The sequence below is a fragment of the Culex pipiens genome, chromosome 2 (genome assembly GCF_016801865.2).
Source record: "Culex pipiens pallens isolate TS chromosome 2, TS_CPP_V2, whole genome shotgun sequence".
Taxonomy (NCBI): Eukaryota; Metazoa; Arthropoda; class Insecta; order Diptera; family Culicidae; genus Culex; species Culex pipiens.
The window spans coordinates 122,794,551-122,807,950 of record NC_068938.1 but is presented as its reverse complement, the minus strand read 5'-3'; the positions used below and the strand labels follow the sequence as shown (position 1 = coordinate 122,807,950).

Below are 13,400 nucleotides of genomic sequence, written 5' to 3'. Positions count from 1 at the left end.
CGTGAAACTAACACCGATTTTCGACCACCCAACTCTTTACTACGCCCGAACCGGCTGGACGCCGGTGATTGCACGTGCTGTGACCACGTGGAGGTCGCTGACCATCTGCACGACTCCAAGCCGACACGCGGCGACTCCGAGGTCACTGGAGATCTACACGACGATCTGCACGACTCCAAGAGGACATCTAACGGTGGCCACAACCGTTTGCTACCGTTCAGACCACCCGAGAAAGAACGACATCAACGTCACTGACACGTGCCAAGACGGATCGCCACGTGGACTGAAGAGGCTGCGCAACTGTTCGTTTCTACCGGTGAGTGCTAAAGAATAGTATATTGCCGAAGCTAAGACGACAGAAATACACCATTTTAAATCGAGTTTGTATCCTCTTCGCTTACACCACGCATCCCTGAGGTCATCCCATTCGCTGATTGATTTACGATCTGATCTGGTTCACGTTGTTTTTTGGTTGCTGCTACTGTTTCTCCAGGTGAGATACACTAGCAAAGTATATGGCTTGCCGAAGCCAAGGCACCGTTGATACTACATGTCGTTTTCCACCTCTTCTTCGCACACCCACGCATTCAATTTGAGCTGCCCACTTGACCGCTAAGGACATTCTGGTTTGACGTCTCGAGTTACCTGGTGCTTCCGGTTCTGATTGAACTCCCAACTGCTTGGGTACGATCAGTTACTGCTAAAAGTAAGTAATTTGCTACAGCAGTATATGTTCTTGCCGAAGCCAGGACAAAACGGAATACTACAGCACCACACTTTTTCGCTTTACATTCTCTGACGTCATGGCACCCCGGAAGTCCTTGTTAGGACCGACGCTGAAGGCGTTGACCGTAAAATACCAAGAGTTACAAGCAGCGCTCAATGACATCTTCATATTTGCTGATAAATTCAAGGCGGAAACAACCGCTTCCCAGGTGAGTGTGCGCTTGGAAAGTCTAAACAAGCTGTGGGAAGTTTTGTGCACTACCTTGGTGGAGATCAAATCCCACAAAGACTACAACCCTGAGGACGACCCTACCTACAAAAAGGACCGCGAAACGTTGACTGAAGGCTACTACCGAGTAAAATCCCTTCTACTGGACAAGCTGAAGGAACGACAGGAAGTTCCTTGTGAACCGACCCACAACGACACGATTGTTGGTGGGACTGATCACGCCCGTTTGCCTCAGATCAAGCTTCCTATGTTCAAAGGGAACATCGACGAGTGGCTGAGTTTTCGTGACTTGTTCCTCTCACTCATCCACTGGAAGTCTGACCTACCGGATGTGGAAAAGTTCCACTACCTAAAGAATTGTCTTGACGACAAGCCCAAGAGGATCATCAGTGGACTTTCAACCACGTCGGTCAACTACAAGCTGGCATGGGATCGTTTGCAGAGGTACTACAACAACCACAAGGTACTTAAGCAGCGACTGGTGCAATCGTTGTTTACCCTTCCAACCCTCGCCGAGGAATCTGCCACCGATCTGCATTCCCTCGTTGACGAGTTCGAGCGTGTTCTGAACACCCTCGATCAGGTGGTCTCACCCGTTGACTACAAGGATCTTCTGCTGGTGAATTTACTCGTTACGCGTCTGGATCCTGTTACGCGTCGCGCATGGGAGGAAGTATCTACGGCGAAAGATTTGGTTAGAGATTCGCTAGGTGATTTTGCAGATGATTCAAGGGAGGAATCTGCTAACGACACGACGAAGGACACGTTGAAGGACTTGTGCGATTTCCTAAACCGACGCATTCGAGTTCTGGAGAGTTTGCCACCGAAAACTGTGAACAGTCGGGCTGTTCAACACCAACAACAACAGTACGTTCCCAAATCCAAGGCAAAGAAGGTTAGCTACAGTACGGTGCAACATGCTGGCTACTCGTGCGTGGCTTGTAAGGACAACCACTTACTCTACCAGTGTTCTGCATTCCAACGGTTGGCGGTGTCGGAGAGGGACGCATTACTCAAGACGCATTCCCTCTGTCGCAACTGCTTCAGAACTGGTCACCAAGCCAAAAACTGCACGTCCAAGTACAGTTGCAGGAACTGCAAGGGTCGGCACCATACTTTGGTATGCTTTCAACAACAACCGGAAAGGGACAACGCGGTGACGGCACTCGCGGTTGCAGGGAGCAACAACCCTTCCAACTCCAAGGAAACCCAAGGTCCGACAACATCCCACGTGGCAAACATGGCAGCCACGAACCCATCCGTATCAGGCGCAGCAACCCAAGCTGCATCCCAAGTGCTGTTGGCTACAGCAGTGCTCATTGTCGAGGACGATGATGGCAATCGGTACCCTGCTCGCGCACTCCTCGACTCGGGGTCGGAGAGTAACTTCATATCAGAGCGACTGGCGCAGCTGATGAAGGTCACGCGAGAAAAGGTGGACATTTCCGTGCTAGGAATCGGTCAATCTGGCACAAAGGTTAAGCACAAGATTCACGCAACGGTGCGGTCTCGGTTATCCAACTTCGAGCGAGACATGAACTTCTTGGTGCTCTCCAAGGTTACGGTCAATCTGCCAACAACAACAATCGCAACAAATGGATGGTCGATTCCGGACGGAATTGAATTGGCAGATCCAGCATTCTTCCAGTCCAAGAAGGTGGACATCGTCCTTGGCATTGAATGCTTTTTCGAATTCTTTGAAACCGGTCGGAGAATTCCCCTGGGAGACAATCTACCAGCGCTGAACGAGTCGGTGTTCGGCTGGGTGGTATCCGGTGGTCTCTCGGTTCCATGCAACTCCACGCAAGTGAAGTGCAACGTGTCAACCTCAGAGAAGATGGAAACTCTGATGGCACGGTTCTGGTCGGCTGAAGACGTCGGTTTGGACGACGCATTCTCTCCCGCTGAAAGACGCTGCGAAGAGAACTTCCAACACACGGTTCAACGGTTATCCGACGGTCGGTATTCCGTCTCCATGCCCAAGGTCGAAGGTGGAATCTCCAGGTTGGGCGAATCCAAGGAAATTGCGTTGCGACGGCTGCACGCAACCGAGCGCAGACTGGCAAGGGACGCCAATTTGCGGAAACAGTATACAGATTTCATGAACGAATATCTGGAACTGGGTCACATGTCCAAGGTCGAAGAAACAACTCCAACCCAGGTCAACCGGTGTTTTCTACCGCACCATCCGGTGGTCAAGGAGGCCAGTACCACCACCAAATGCAGAGTTGTTTTCGACGCTTCTTGCAAAACATCTTCTGGAGTCGCGCTGAACGATGTGTTGCTGGCAGGGCCGGTAATCCAAGAAGATTTGCGCTCTATCATTCTGCGGAGTCGGATCAAGCCGGTTATGCTTGTGTCTGACGTAGAGAAGATGTTCCGTCAGATCATGGTCCACCCAGAGGAACGGCCATTGCAATCCATTCTGTGGCGTTTTTCTCCGGACGAGGAAGTTGGCATCTACGAGCTGAAAACCGTCACTTACGGCACCAAGCCCGCTCCATTCCTCGCAACCAGGACGCTAAAACAACTAGCGACGGATGATGGACCTCGATTTCCGCTTGCTGCACGGGCAGTCAACCAAGACACCTACATGGATGACGTCATCACTGGAGCTGAAGACGTCCAATCAGCAATCGAACTTCGGAAGCAGCTAGACGAGATGATGCTACGAGGCGGTTTCAAGCTTAGGAAATGGGCATCAAATCGACAGGAAGTGCTAGCTGGGATTGCTGAGGAAAACCTAGCGATTAGCATGGAGGAAATCAACCTTGACACGGATCCTGGAGTGAAAACTCTTGGTCTCACATGGATGCCGAAAACGGACACGCTAAAGTTCCAGTTCAAAATTCCCGATTTGGACAAAGTGCCTGAGCTCACCAAACGCTTCATTTTGTCAACCATTGCCCTTCTTTTTGATCCTCTTGGACTGCTAGGACCGGTCATCGTAACAGCCAAGATTTTCATGCAATCTCTGTGGACGTTGCTGAACCCGAACGGAGAACGTTTGGATTGGGATGAGGTGGTACCTGAAATGGTGGGTGAGGTCTGGAGGAGATTTCATTCACAGCTCGCTTTGCTCAATGAACTTCGCATCACTCGTTGCGTCATCTGCCCTGAAGTGTTCAAGATGGAATTGCACTTCTTTTCTGACGCATCTGAGAAGGCCTTTGGAAGCGGTGCGTATTTGAAAAGCGAAGATCCAAAGGGCAGGATATTCGTGAACTTGCTCACATCCAAAACCAAGGTGGCACCGTTGAAGAGCCAAGCGATGCCAAGATTGGAACTTCGCGGTGGCGTTTTGTCTGCTGAACTCTACGTGCAAATACTGCAATCGCTGAAGATCAAAATTCCAACCTTTTTCTGGGTCGACGCCATGTGCGTGTTGTACTGGCTACAATCACCACCATCAACATGGGTCACATTCGTCGCCAACAGGGTGGCCAAGATTCAAGCTCTCACGGAAGGCTGTGTCTGGGGACACGTGCCTGGAGTTGAAAACCCCGCAGATTTCCTGTCACGTGGAGTCATGCCAGCAGATCTCATCGACTTGGTACCATTCTGGAAGCCAGGCTGGGTGAAAAAGACGAATGAGCAACGCCAACCACAACCGAAGATCGTGACGACGGAAGAAGCAGAAGAAGAGCGAAGAAACACTGCGGCATCGGTAGCTGCAGCAACTACGGCTGAGTTCAACGTTTGGTTCATCTCTCACTTCTCTTCGTATCCCGATCTGGTCAGGCGTACGGCGTATTGCATGCCAAAGGAAAAGCGGTTCAAATCGGACTTGTTGACGGTTGCGGAGCTGAAAGAAGCAGAGTTCGCATTAATAAGGCTCGTTCAGAAGCAAGCTTTCGCTGATGAATGGAACAAACTAACCAAGGGGAAACCAGTTGCGAATAGTTCACCACTGCGGTGGTTCAACCCGTACATTTCCGATGAACAGCTCATTCGAGTGGGAGGACGCTTACGTCATTCATTGGAATCCGAGGACACGAAACATCCCATCGTACTTCCGGCTAGGCATCAACTCACACGACTTCTTTTCCGACATTTCCACGAGAAATTGCTTCACGCTGGTCCACAGCTGGTGTTGGGAGTCGTTCGATTACGCTTTTGGCCACTTGGGGGCAGAAGTGTGATCAGAGAGGTGATCCATCACTGCAAGGAGTGTTTCCGGTCGAAACCCGTGGCTGTTCAGCAGTTCATGGGAGAATTGCCTTCTGCTCGGGTTACCACCTCGCGACCGTTCGCGCGTACAGGTGTGGACTACTTTGGACCACTTTATGTGCGCCCAGCCCCAAGACGACCTGCAGTTAAGGTTTACGTCGCACTTTTTGTATGCCTCTGCACCAAGGCTGTCCATTTAGAGTTGGTAACAGACTTATCCACAGAGCGTTTCATCCAGGCACTTCGACGATTCGTAGCCAGGCGGGGAATCTGTGACGACATCTATTCCGATAACGGAACGAACTTCGTTGGTGCTCGTAATAAAATGGCTGAACTCCTGTTGCTGCTCAAGGACCGTAAACATCGCGACATCGTCTCCAAGGAATGTTCAAACCAAGGAATCAAATGGCACTTTAATCCACCCAGCGCACCACACTTCGGAGGCCTCTGGGAGGCCGCGGTTCGATCTACAAAGAAGCTATTATTAAAAACAATCGGCGAAACACCCGTTACCGCAGAAGATCTCAACACGTTGCTGGTCCAGGTGGAAGGCTGCCTCAATTCTAGGCCGCTAACTCCGATGTCCGATGACCCTAACGACCTGGAACCATTAACACCGGCACATTTTCTCGTGCAGTCATCGCTGCAAGCTGTTCCCGATGTTGATTTGTCAGCAATTCCGATGAACCGGCTCGACAAATTCCAGACGATGCAGCGCATGCTGCAAGATTTCTGGACTCGATGGCGGAGGGAGTATTTGTGCCAGCTACAGGGACGGGTCAAGCGCTGGAAGCCACCAATACAGATCGAGGCCGGTAAGCTTGTGGTCATCAAAGACGAGAACTCACCACCAATGCGATGGAAGATGGGAAGAATTTTCGAGGTACACCCAGGCGAAGACGGAGTGGTTAGGGTAGTAACGCTGAAAACCGCCGACGGCTATCTCAAACGTCCGGTGGAGAAACTGTGCATACTGCCACTTCCGGAGTACAGCGACGCCATGGAATCAACGGATGCAGATCTTCACACCCAATCCTAACTTCCTATCCCTATTCCCACATCCCCGAAGAGGTTTTTTTTGTATCTTTTCAGAAACTGGTCATTTCTGGGTGGGTGAGATGTTGGAGTGGTCACGATTAACAACCCTGCATCTACTGTCGGGTCACCACTGTCGGGTCAACTGTGACCATCCAACGCGAGTGACCACTCTTATCACGGCTGCACGCGACCTACAGCAGCTGATCGCGGTATTGGTGATCGCGGTGATCCTCTCGCGAGATGGACGATCGTGATCGCTGATAGGACCAACACCAACAGCAGGATGCACTTTTCCGGGGTCGATGACCGCCGGGCCGGGTTGATGACCTGACCTGCCTCAACGAACGACGGGAGCAGCTGACCTGCTGCGATTTTTAGTTTTTAAGATTTAGAACCTCTCGAACCGGCAGATCGAAACGGTCGATTCTGCGCCTATCAGGCAATTTAAATGTGTTAGGCTTAATATTAATAAATGTAGTTCGTTTAACTTTCGTTTTGTGCAGTAAAATTGTGTTTTAAAATTAAAGTGCTGTTTTTCTGTAATTGCGTGTTGTTTTATTGTGAATTGGCAAGAAACCCGGAAGCCACCCCACGCACGGACTACCCAACGAACCAGGACCAGACCAGCCAGCCCAATCCGATCCGGTCGATGCTGGGGACCACCAGAGCTGTCGAAGGCTAAGTTGTACTCCGGCTCCCCAACAGGAGACATGGGCTATATTTTTATAAAAAATCAACTAAACTATACAAATTTATAGTGTTTTGGAATCGTTATGAAGTCAGCTATACAGCTACACCAAATTTACATGGTTTACGATGTTCTAGATCATCCGAAACTTCGTCAAGTTAAGGCCTATGTGTTCAACGCCGTACAAGTATGAGGTAGGCGATTTGACTGTGGTTTTTGACCACAGATCATATCCGGATAGCCTCAGGGAGGTTCAATGACTAGTCTACCGATATGTGGTGATGTTCTGGGTCTTCTGTAGAGTCCCGGGAGGTACGACCGATGGGTCTACCGCCGTAACACGGCAGAGGTCGGTGTTTTTTGACCTCAGATCATATCCGGATAGCCTCAGGGAGGTTCAGGGACTAGTCTACCGATATGTGGTGATGTTCTGGGTCTTCTGTAGAGTCCCGGGAGGTACGTCCGATGGGTCTACTGCCGTAACACGGCAGAGGTCGGTAGTTTTAGACCTCAGATCATATCTGGATAGCCTCAGGGAGGTTCAGGGACTACACCCAGAACTGGGCATCGGCATACGATAGGATAAAGAGCACGATTCTGTAGTAAAATGGTACTGTGTGCGGACGGAGAGGATAAATCCCGAAATTACCGAGAGTACTTTACTCATGGATCATTTTCCAAAAAAGTTCATCTATCAAAAAAAAGTACCGGTACCGTAACTCGAACTCAAGACCTTCGGCATATTGAACCGTGGCTTTGCCGTATGGGCCACCATGGTTCGGTGACTAAGTGGCGGTCGTTTGTCCATATAAGCCACTCATAGGATGAACTGTTCCAATGAACGAATGAACACGCGAGAGGACTATACTCTCGCAATATAGCACTTTCCTCACGTTTCTTTTCGTGAGGACTATCCCCTCGTTCTTTAACTTTGGGTGTAGTCTACCGGTATGTGGTGATGTTCTGGGTCTTCTGTAGAGTCCCGGGAGGTACGACCGATGGGTCTACCGCCGTAACAAAGCAGAGGTCGATGGTTTTTGGCCTTAGATTATATCCAGATAGACTCAGGGAGGTTCAGGGACCAGTCTACCGATATGTGGAGATGTTCTGGGTCTTCTATAGAGTCCCGGGAGTTACGACCGACGGGTCTACCGCCGTAACAAAGCAGAGGTCGATGGTTTTTGACCTTAGATAATATCCAGATAGCCTCAGGGAGGTTCAGGAACTAGTCTACCGATATGTGGTGATGTTCTGGGTCTTCTGTAGAGTCCCGGGAGGTACGTCCGATGAGTCTACCGCCGTAACACGGCAGAGGTCGGTAGTTTTAGACCTCAGATCATATCTGGATAGCCTCAGGGAGGTTCAGGGACTAGTCTACCGGTATGTGGTGATGTTCTGGGTCTTCTGTAGAGTCCCGGGAGGTACGACCGATGGGTCTACCGCCGTAACACGGCAGAGGTCGGTGTTTTTTGACCTCAGATCATATCCAGATAGCCTCAGGGAGGTTCAGGGACTAGTCTACCGATATGTGGAAATGTTCTGGGTCTTATGTGGAGTTCCGAGAGCTACGCCTGAAGGGTCTACCGCCGTAATAAGGCAGAGGTCGATGGTTTTTGGCCTTAGATTATATCCAGATAGACTCAGGGAGGTTCAGGGACCAGTCTACCGATATGTGGAGATGTTCTGGGTCTTCTATAGAGTCCCGGGAGTTACGACCGACGGGTCTACCGCCGTAACAAAGCAGAGGTCGATGGTTTTTGACCTTAGATAATATCCAGATAGCCTCAGGGAGGTTCAGGAACTAGTCTACCGATATGTGGTGATGTTCTGGGTCTTCTGTAGAGTCCCGGGAGTAACGGTCAATGAGTCTACAGCCGTAACTAGTCTACCGATATGTGGTGATGTTCTGAGTGTTTTGTAAGATTTCGGGAGCTACGGCTGTTGGGTCTACCACCGTAACAAGATAGAGGTCGGAGGTTTTTGACCTCATATCATATCCGGATAGCCTCAGGGAGGTTCTGGGGCTAGTCTACCGATGTGATAGGTCTTTTGTAAGATCCCGGGAGTTACGGCCGATGGGTCTACCACCGTAACAAGATATAGGTCTGTGGTTTTTGATCTCAGATCATATCCGAATAGCCTCAGGGCCGTTACTTCCGGGACTCTACAGAAGACCCAAAAGATCATAACACATCGGTAGACTTGTCCCTGAACCGTCTTGAGGCTATCCGGATATGATCTAAGATCAAAATCCAGTGACCTCTGCCTTATTTCGGTGGTAGGCCCATCGACCGTAACTCCTGGGACTCTAGAGAAGACCCAGAACATCACCACATATCGGTAGACTAGTCCTTGAACCTCCCTGAGGCTATCCGGATATGATCTGAGGTCAAAAACCACCGACCTCTGCCGTGTTACGTCAGTAGACCCATCGGACGCAGCTCCCGGGACTCTACAGAAGACCCAGAACATCACCACATATCGGTAGACTAGTCCCTGAACCTCCCTGAGGCTATCTGGATATTATCTAAGATCAAAAACCATCGACCTCTGCTTTGTTACGGTGGTAGACCCGTCGGTTGTAACTCTCGGGGCTCTATAGAAGTCTCAGAACATCTTCACATATCGGTAGACTAGTCCCTGAACCTCCCTAAGTCTATCTGGATATGATCTAAGGTCAAAAACCATCGACCTCTGCCTTGTTACGGCGGTAGACACTTCAGGCGTAGCTTCCGGGACTCCACAGAAGACCCAGAACATTTCCAAATATCGGTAGACTAGTCCCTGAACCTCCCTGAGGCTATCAGGATATAATCTGAGGTCAAAAACATCTGACCTCTATCTTCTTACGGTGGTAGACCCATCGGCCGTACCTCCCGGGACTCTACAGGAGACCCAGAACATCACCACATATCGGTAGACTAGTCCTTGAACCTCCCTGAGGTTATCCGGATATGATCTGAGGTCAAAAACTACCGACCTCTGCCGTGTTACGTCAGTAGACCCATCGGACGCAGCTCCCGGGACTCTACAGAAGACCCAGAACATCACCACATATCGGTAGACTAGTCCCAGAACCTCCCTGAGGCTATCTGGATATTATCTAAGATCAAAAACCATCGACCTCTGCTTTGTTACGGCGGTAGACCCGTCGGTCGTAACTCTCGGGGCTCTATAGAAGTCCCAGAACATCTTCACATATCGGTAGACTAGTCCCTGAACCTCCCTGAGTCTATCTGGATATGATCTAAGGTCAAAAACCATCGACCTCTGCCTTGTTACGGCGGTAGACACTTCAGGCGTAGCTTCCGGGACTCCACAGAAGACCCAGAACATTTCCAAATATCGGTAGACTAGTCCCTGAACCTCCCTGAGGCTATCAGGATATAATCTGAGGTCAAAAACATCTGACCTCTATCTTCTTACGGTGGTAGACCCATCGCTCGTACCTCCCGGGACTCTACAGAAGACCCACAACATCACCACATACCGGTAGACTAGTCCCTGAACCTCCCTGATGCTATCCGGATATGATCTGAGGTCTAAAACTACCGACCTCTGCCGTGTTACGGCGGTAGACCCTTCAGGCGTAGCTCTCGGGACTCCACAGAAGACCCAGAACATTTCCACATATCGGTAGACTAGTCCTTGAATCTCCCTGAGGCTATCTGGATATGATCTGAGGTCAAAAAACACCGACCTCTGCCGTGTTACGGCGGTAGACCCATCGGTCGAACCTCCCGGGACTCTACAGAAGACCCAGAACATCACCACATACCAGTAGACTAGTCCCTGAACCTCCCTGAGGCTATCCGGATATGATCTGAGGTCTAAAACTACCGTCCTCTGCCGTGTTACGGCGCTAGACCCATCGGACGTACTTCCCGGGACTCTACAGAAGACCCAGAACATCACCACATATCGTTAGACTAGTCCCTGAACCTTCCTGAGGTTATCCGGAAATGACCTGTGGTCAAAAACCACAGTCAAATCGCCTACCTCATACTTGTACGGCGTTGAACACATAGGCCTTAACTTGACGAAGTTTCGGATGACCTAGAACATCGTAAACCATGTAAATTTGGTGTAGCTGTAAAGCTGACTTCATAACGATTCCAAAACACTATAAATTTGTATAGTTTAGTTGATTTTTTATAAAAATATAGCCCATGTCTCCCATATAGCCAAAATCCCATAAGCCCTGTACCTCGCATATGCGTGCTTCGCATAAGAAACCCCCATATGAGGTGCATATGCGAGGTTTAACTGTATCTTCAAGAGCTCTTGTAGAACTCCTGGAAAAAAATGTTACTTGGGAGGGCAATAATACGGGCGTTTTGAAATTACGTCGTTTATGGACACCCCCTAGTCAAATTTAGATCAAATTTCCGAGGATGGTGGGGCAGCTGCCCCATTTTGCCCCACCCTGTGCACGCTAGTGAACGTATAGTATAAAGCATCTATTCACCTAGATTTTTGAAAATCATGCTTGAAGTTTGAAATTCAGTTTTTTGTATAAAACATGGTGCTTAACTAAGATTTTAGGTATTTACAGAGTATAAAGTTAGAAAAAAAATTGAACAAAAACAGGATTTTTCACCATTTATGAGCGATTTTGTAAAAACCAAAGAATGTTAATAGAACCATTTGCTATGTTCTTTGTCATGTCTGTTACAAAATCTTGATTTTAAATGTTTACAGAATGTTCACTGAATCTTAAAACTAAGCCCAGAATGCCCTCTTCAAATTTTCCCAGTCAAGTATGATGCTGTTTTGCTTCTCAAAAAAGATGCATTAATTTCAAAAGTTCTCTTTGAATATATGTCCTGAAACAGTAGTTTATGCAACAAGTTCTAATCTAATCTAATCTAATCGAACACAAGCGCAGCCAGTCCGAAGAAAGCATCCGGGAAGAACTTATGGTTAGATCACGCCTCAAGTTCTTTCTTGTCATTATTAATGATTGCTGTACTTTCGAGAATCCCCGAAATGTATTACACTCACTAAAGCGGCCCGGCCTACTGCGTTGCATTAACCGCAAGAGACAGATTCTATGAACAGAACCCACATTTCATGGAATCATCAGGGGAAGAAGAAGAAGTGAGGACATACCGTACCAACCACTTCGAGTTATTTATAGAATATGGTGTGTAGTGTGTGTAGGGGAATCGTTGGGGAAGGGATTGTTGTATTATATAGTAAATGACCTTGTGACATTATTTCACCACTACGGATTAATTCACTCAAGGGGTGTACCCCTCGGTGGCCGAGTGGCTAGAGCATTTGACTACCTATCCAAAGGTGTGAGTTCGAATCCCACCTAATTCCATGCGTTTTTTGTTCATATTCAAAGTTCAATTATAGTCGAATAATTTCAAGTAGACCGGTCGGGAATCGAACCCGGAACCTTCCGCTTATAAGGCGGGAGCCGTAGCCATTAAGCCACGGGCCGGTCATACAGTAGTTTATGCAACAAGTTGCAAAAAAAAAGTTTTTTTTTTCAGCACGAGTATAATTATTATCCAGCGGGGTTCAATGAGTTGGATAAGTACAACGAGTGCTGAAAAACAAGTTTTGCAACGAGTTCCATACAACAATTTTTGCAATTCCGAAATTCACCCTTTGAATGGAGTGTTCCGTCAAATGTCCACGTTTTTTTTTTGTGAAATCACCATATAAATTCAAACAATGTTGAAATAGTAGTTTATGCAACATGTTGCAAAAAGAGGTTTTTTTTTCATTTATCCAGCGGGGTTCACCGAGTTGGATAAATACGACGAGTGATGAAATAATCAAGTTTTGCAACGAGCTCCAAACAACGTTTTTTTGCAATTTCGAAAAACACAATTTGAATAGAATTATAGGACAAATGTCCATGCCTTGAGTCAATGAATCGTTTAAATGAAAAAAAAAATGAAAAGTACAACTTTTCCTGAAAAGTTCCCTTTTTCAGCATCCATTTCAGTGCTGAAAAGTAGAACTTTGCAACATTTATTTTGAGAAGGGTTTCTATTCGATTCTGTTATTTTTGGTAGAGAAATGTAGGCCTTCGTTCGAGAATGACAGGAAAAGTAGGTAGTTTCACGACGGGATTGCAAAAAGTATTATTTTTCACAACAAGTGCTGAAAAGTTAATAAATAAATAAATTAATAAATAGTCTGCCAGGAATAAAATTTCAAAAATAATTTCGCGAATGTTAATTTTTTCAGTGGTAGTTTTTTTATAACAATTTTTATTTATAGTTCAAGTGGTAATAGTTTAAAAACAACTGTCTGTGTCAATTCTATCCAAACTTTGATCCAGTCAGCCCACAGTAAAGCAGCACCCATCCCTCCTGAAGGGGCAGAAGAAAAGGATCGCCAAGAAGAGAGTTTTCTAGTGTCTAGATCTGAATAAATATTCACATATCTCTCGGCAGCCAGTGGCGGACCGGCTCTCGAGCATTTTTTTTCGTTTTGCAACGAAACAGAAAGAATCTCGTCCAGCAACGAGAGGAGCACAGCATAAATATTAGCATAAAGTTGAATAAGTAACTTCACATGGACGGA

At 47.8% G+C, this 13,400-nt stretch overlaps 1 protein-coding gene across 1 annotated transcript; it reads left to right on the top strand.

Annotated features, from left to right (window-relative positions):
* Positions 1-803: 803 nt before the first annotated feature.
* On the top strand, positions 804-6,872 carry LOC120416628 (uncharacterized). Its single transcript, XM_052706979.1, has one exon. It carries the CDS (start codon positions 804-806, stop codon positions 6,162-6,164), a length of 5,361 nt encoding a protein of 1,786 aa, XP_052562939.1. The 3' UTR covers positions 6,165-6,872.
* The last annotated feature ends 6,528 nt before the right edge of the window (positions 6,873-13,400 follow it).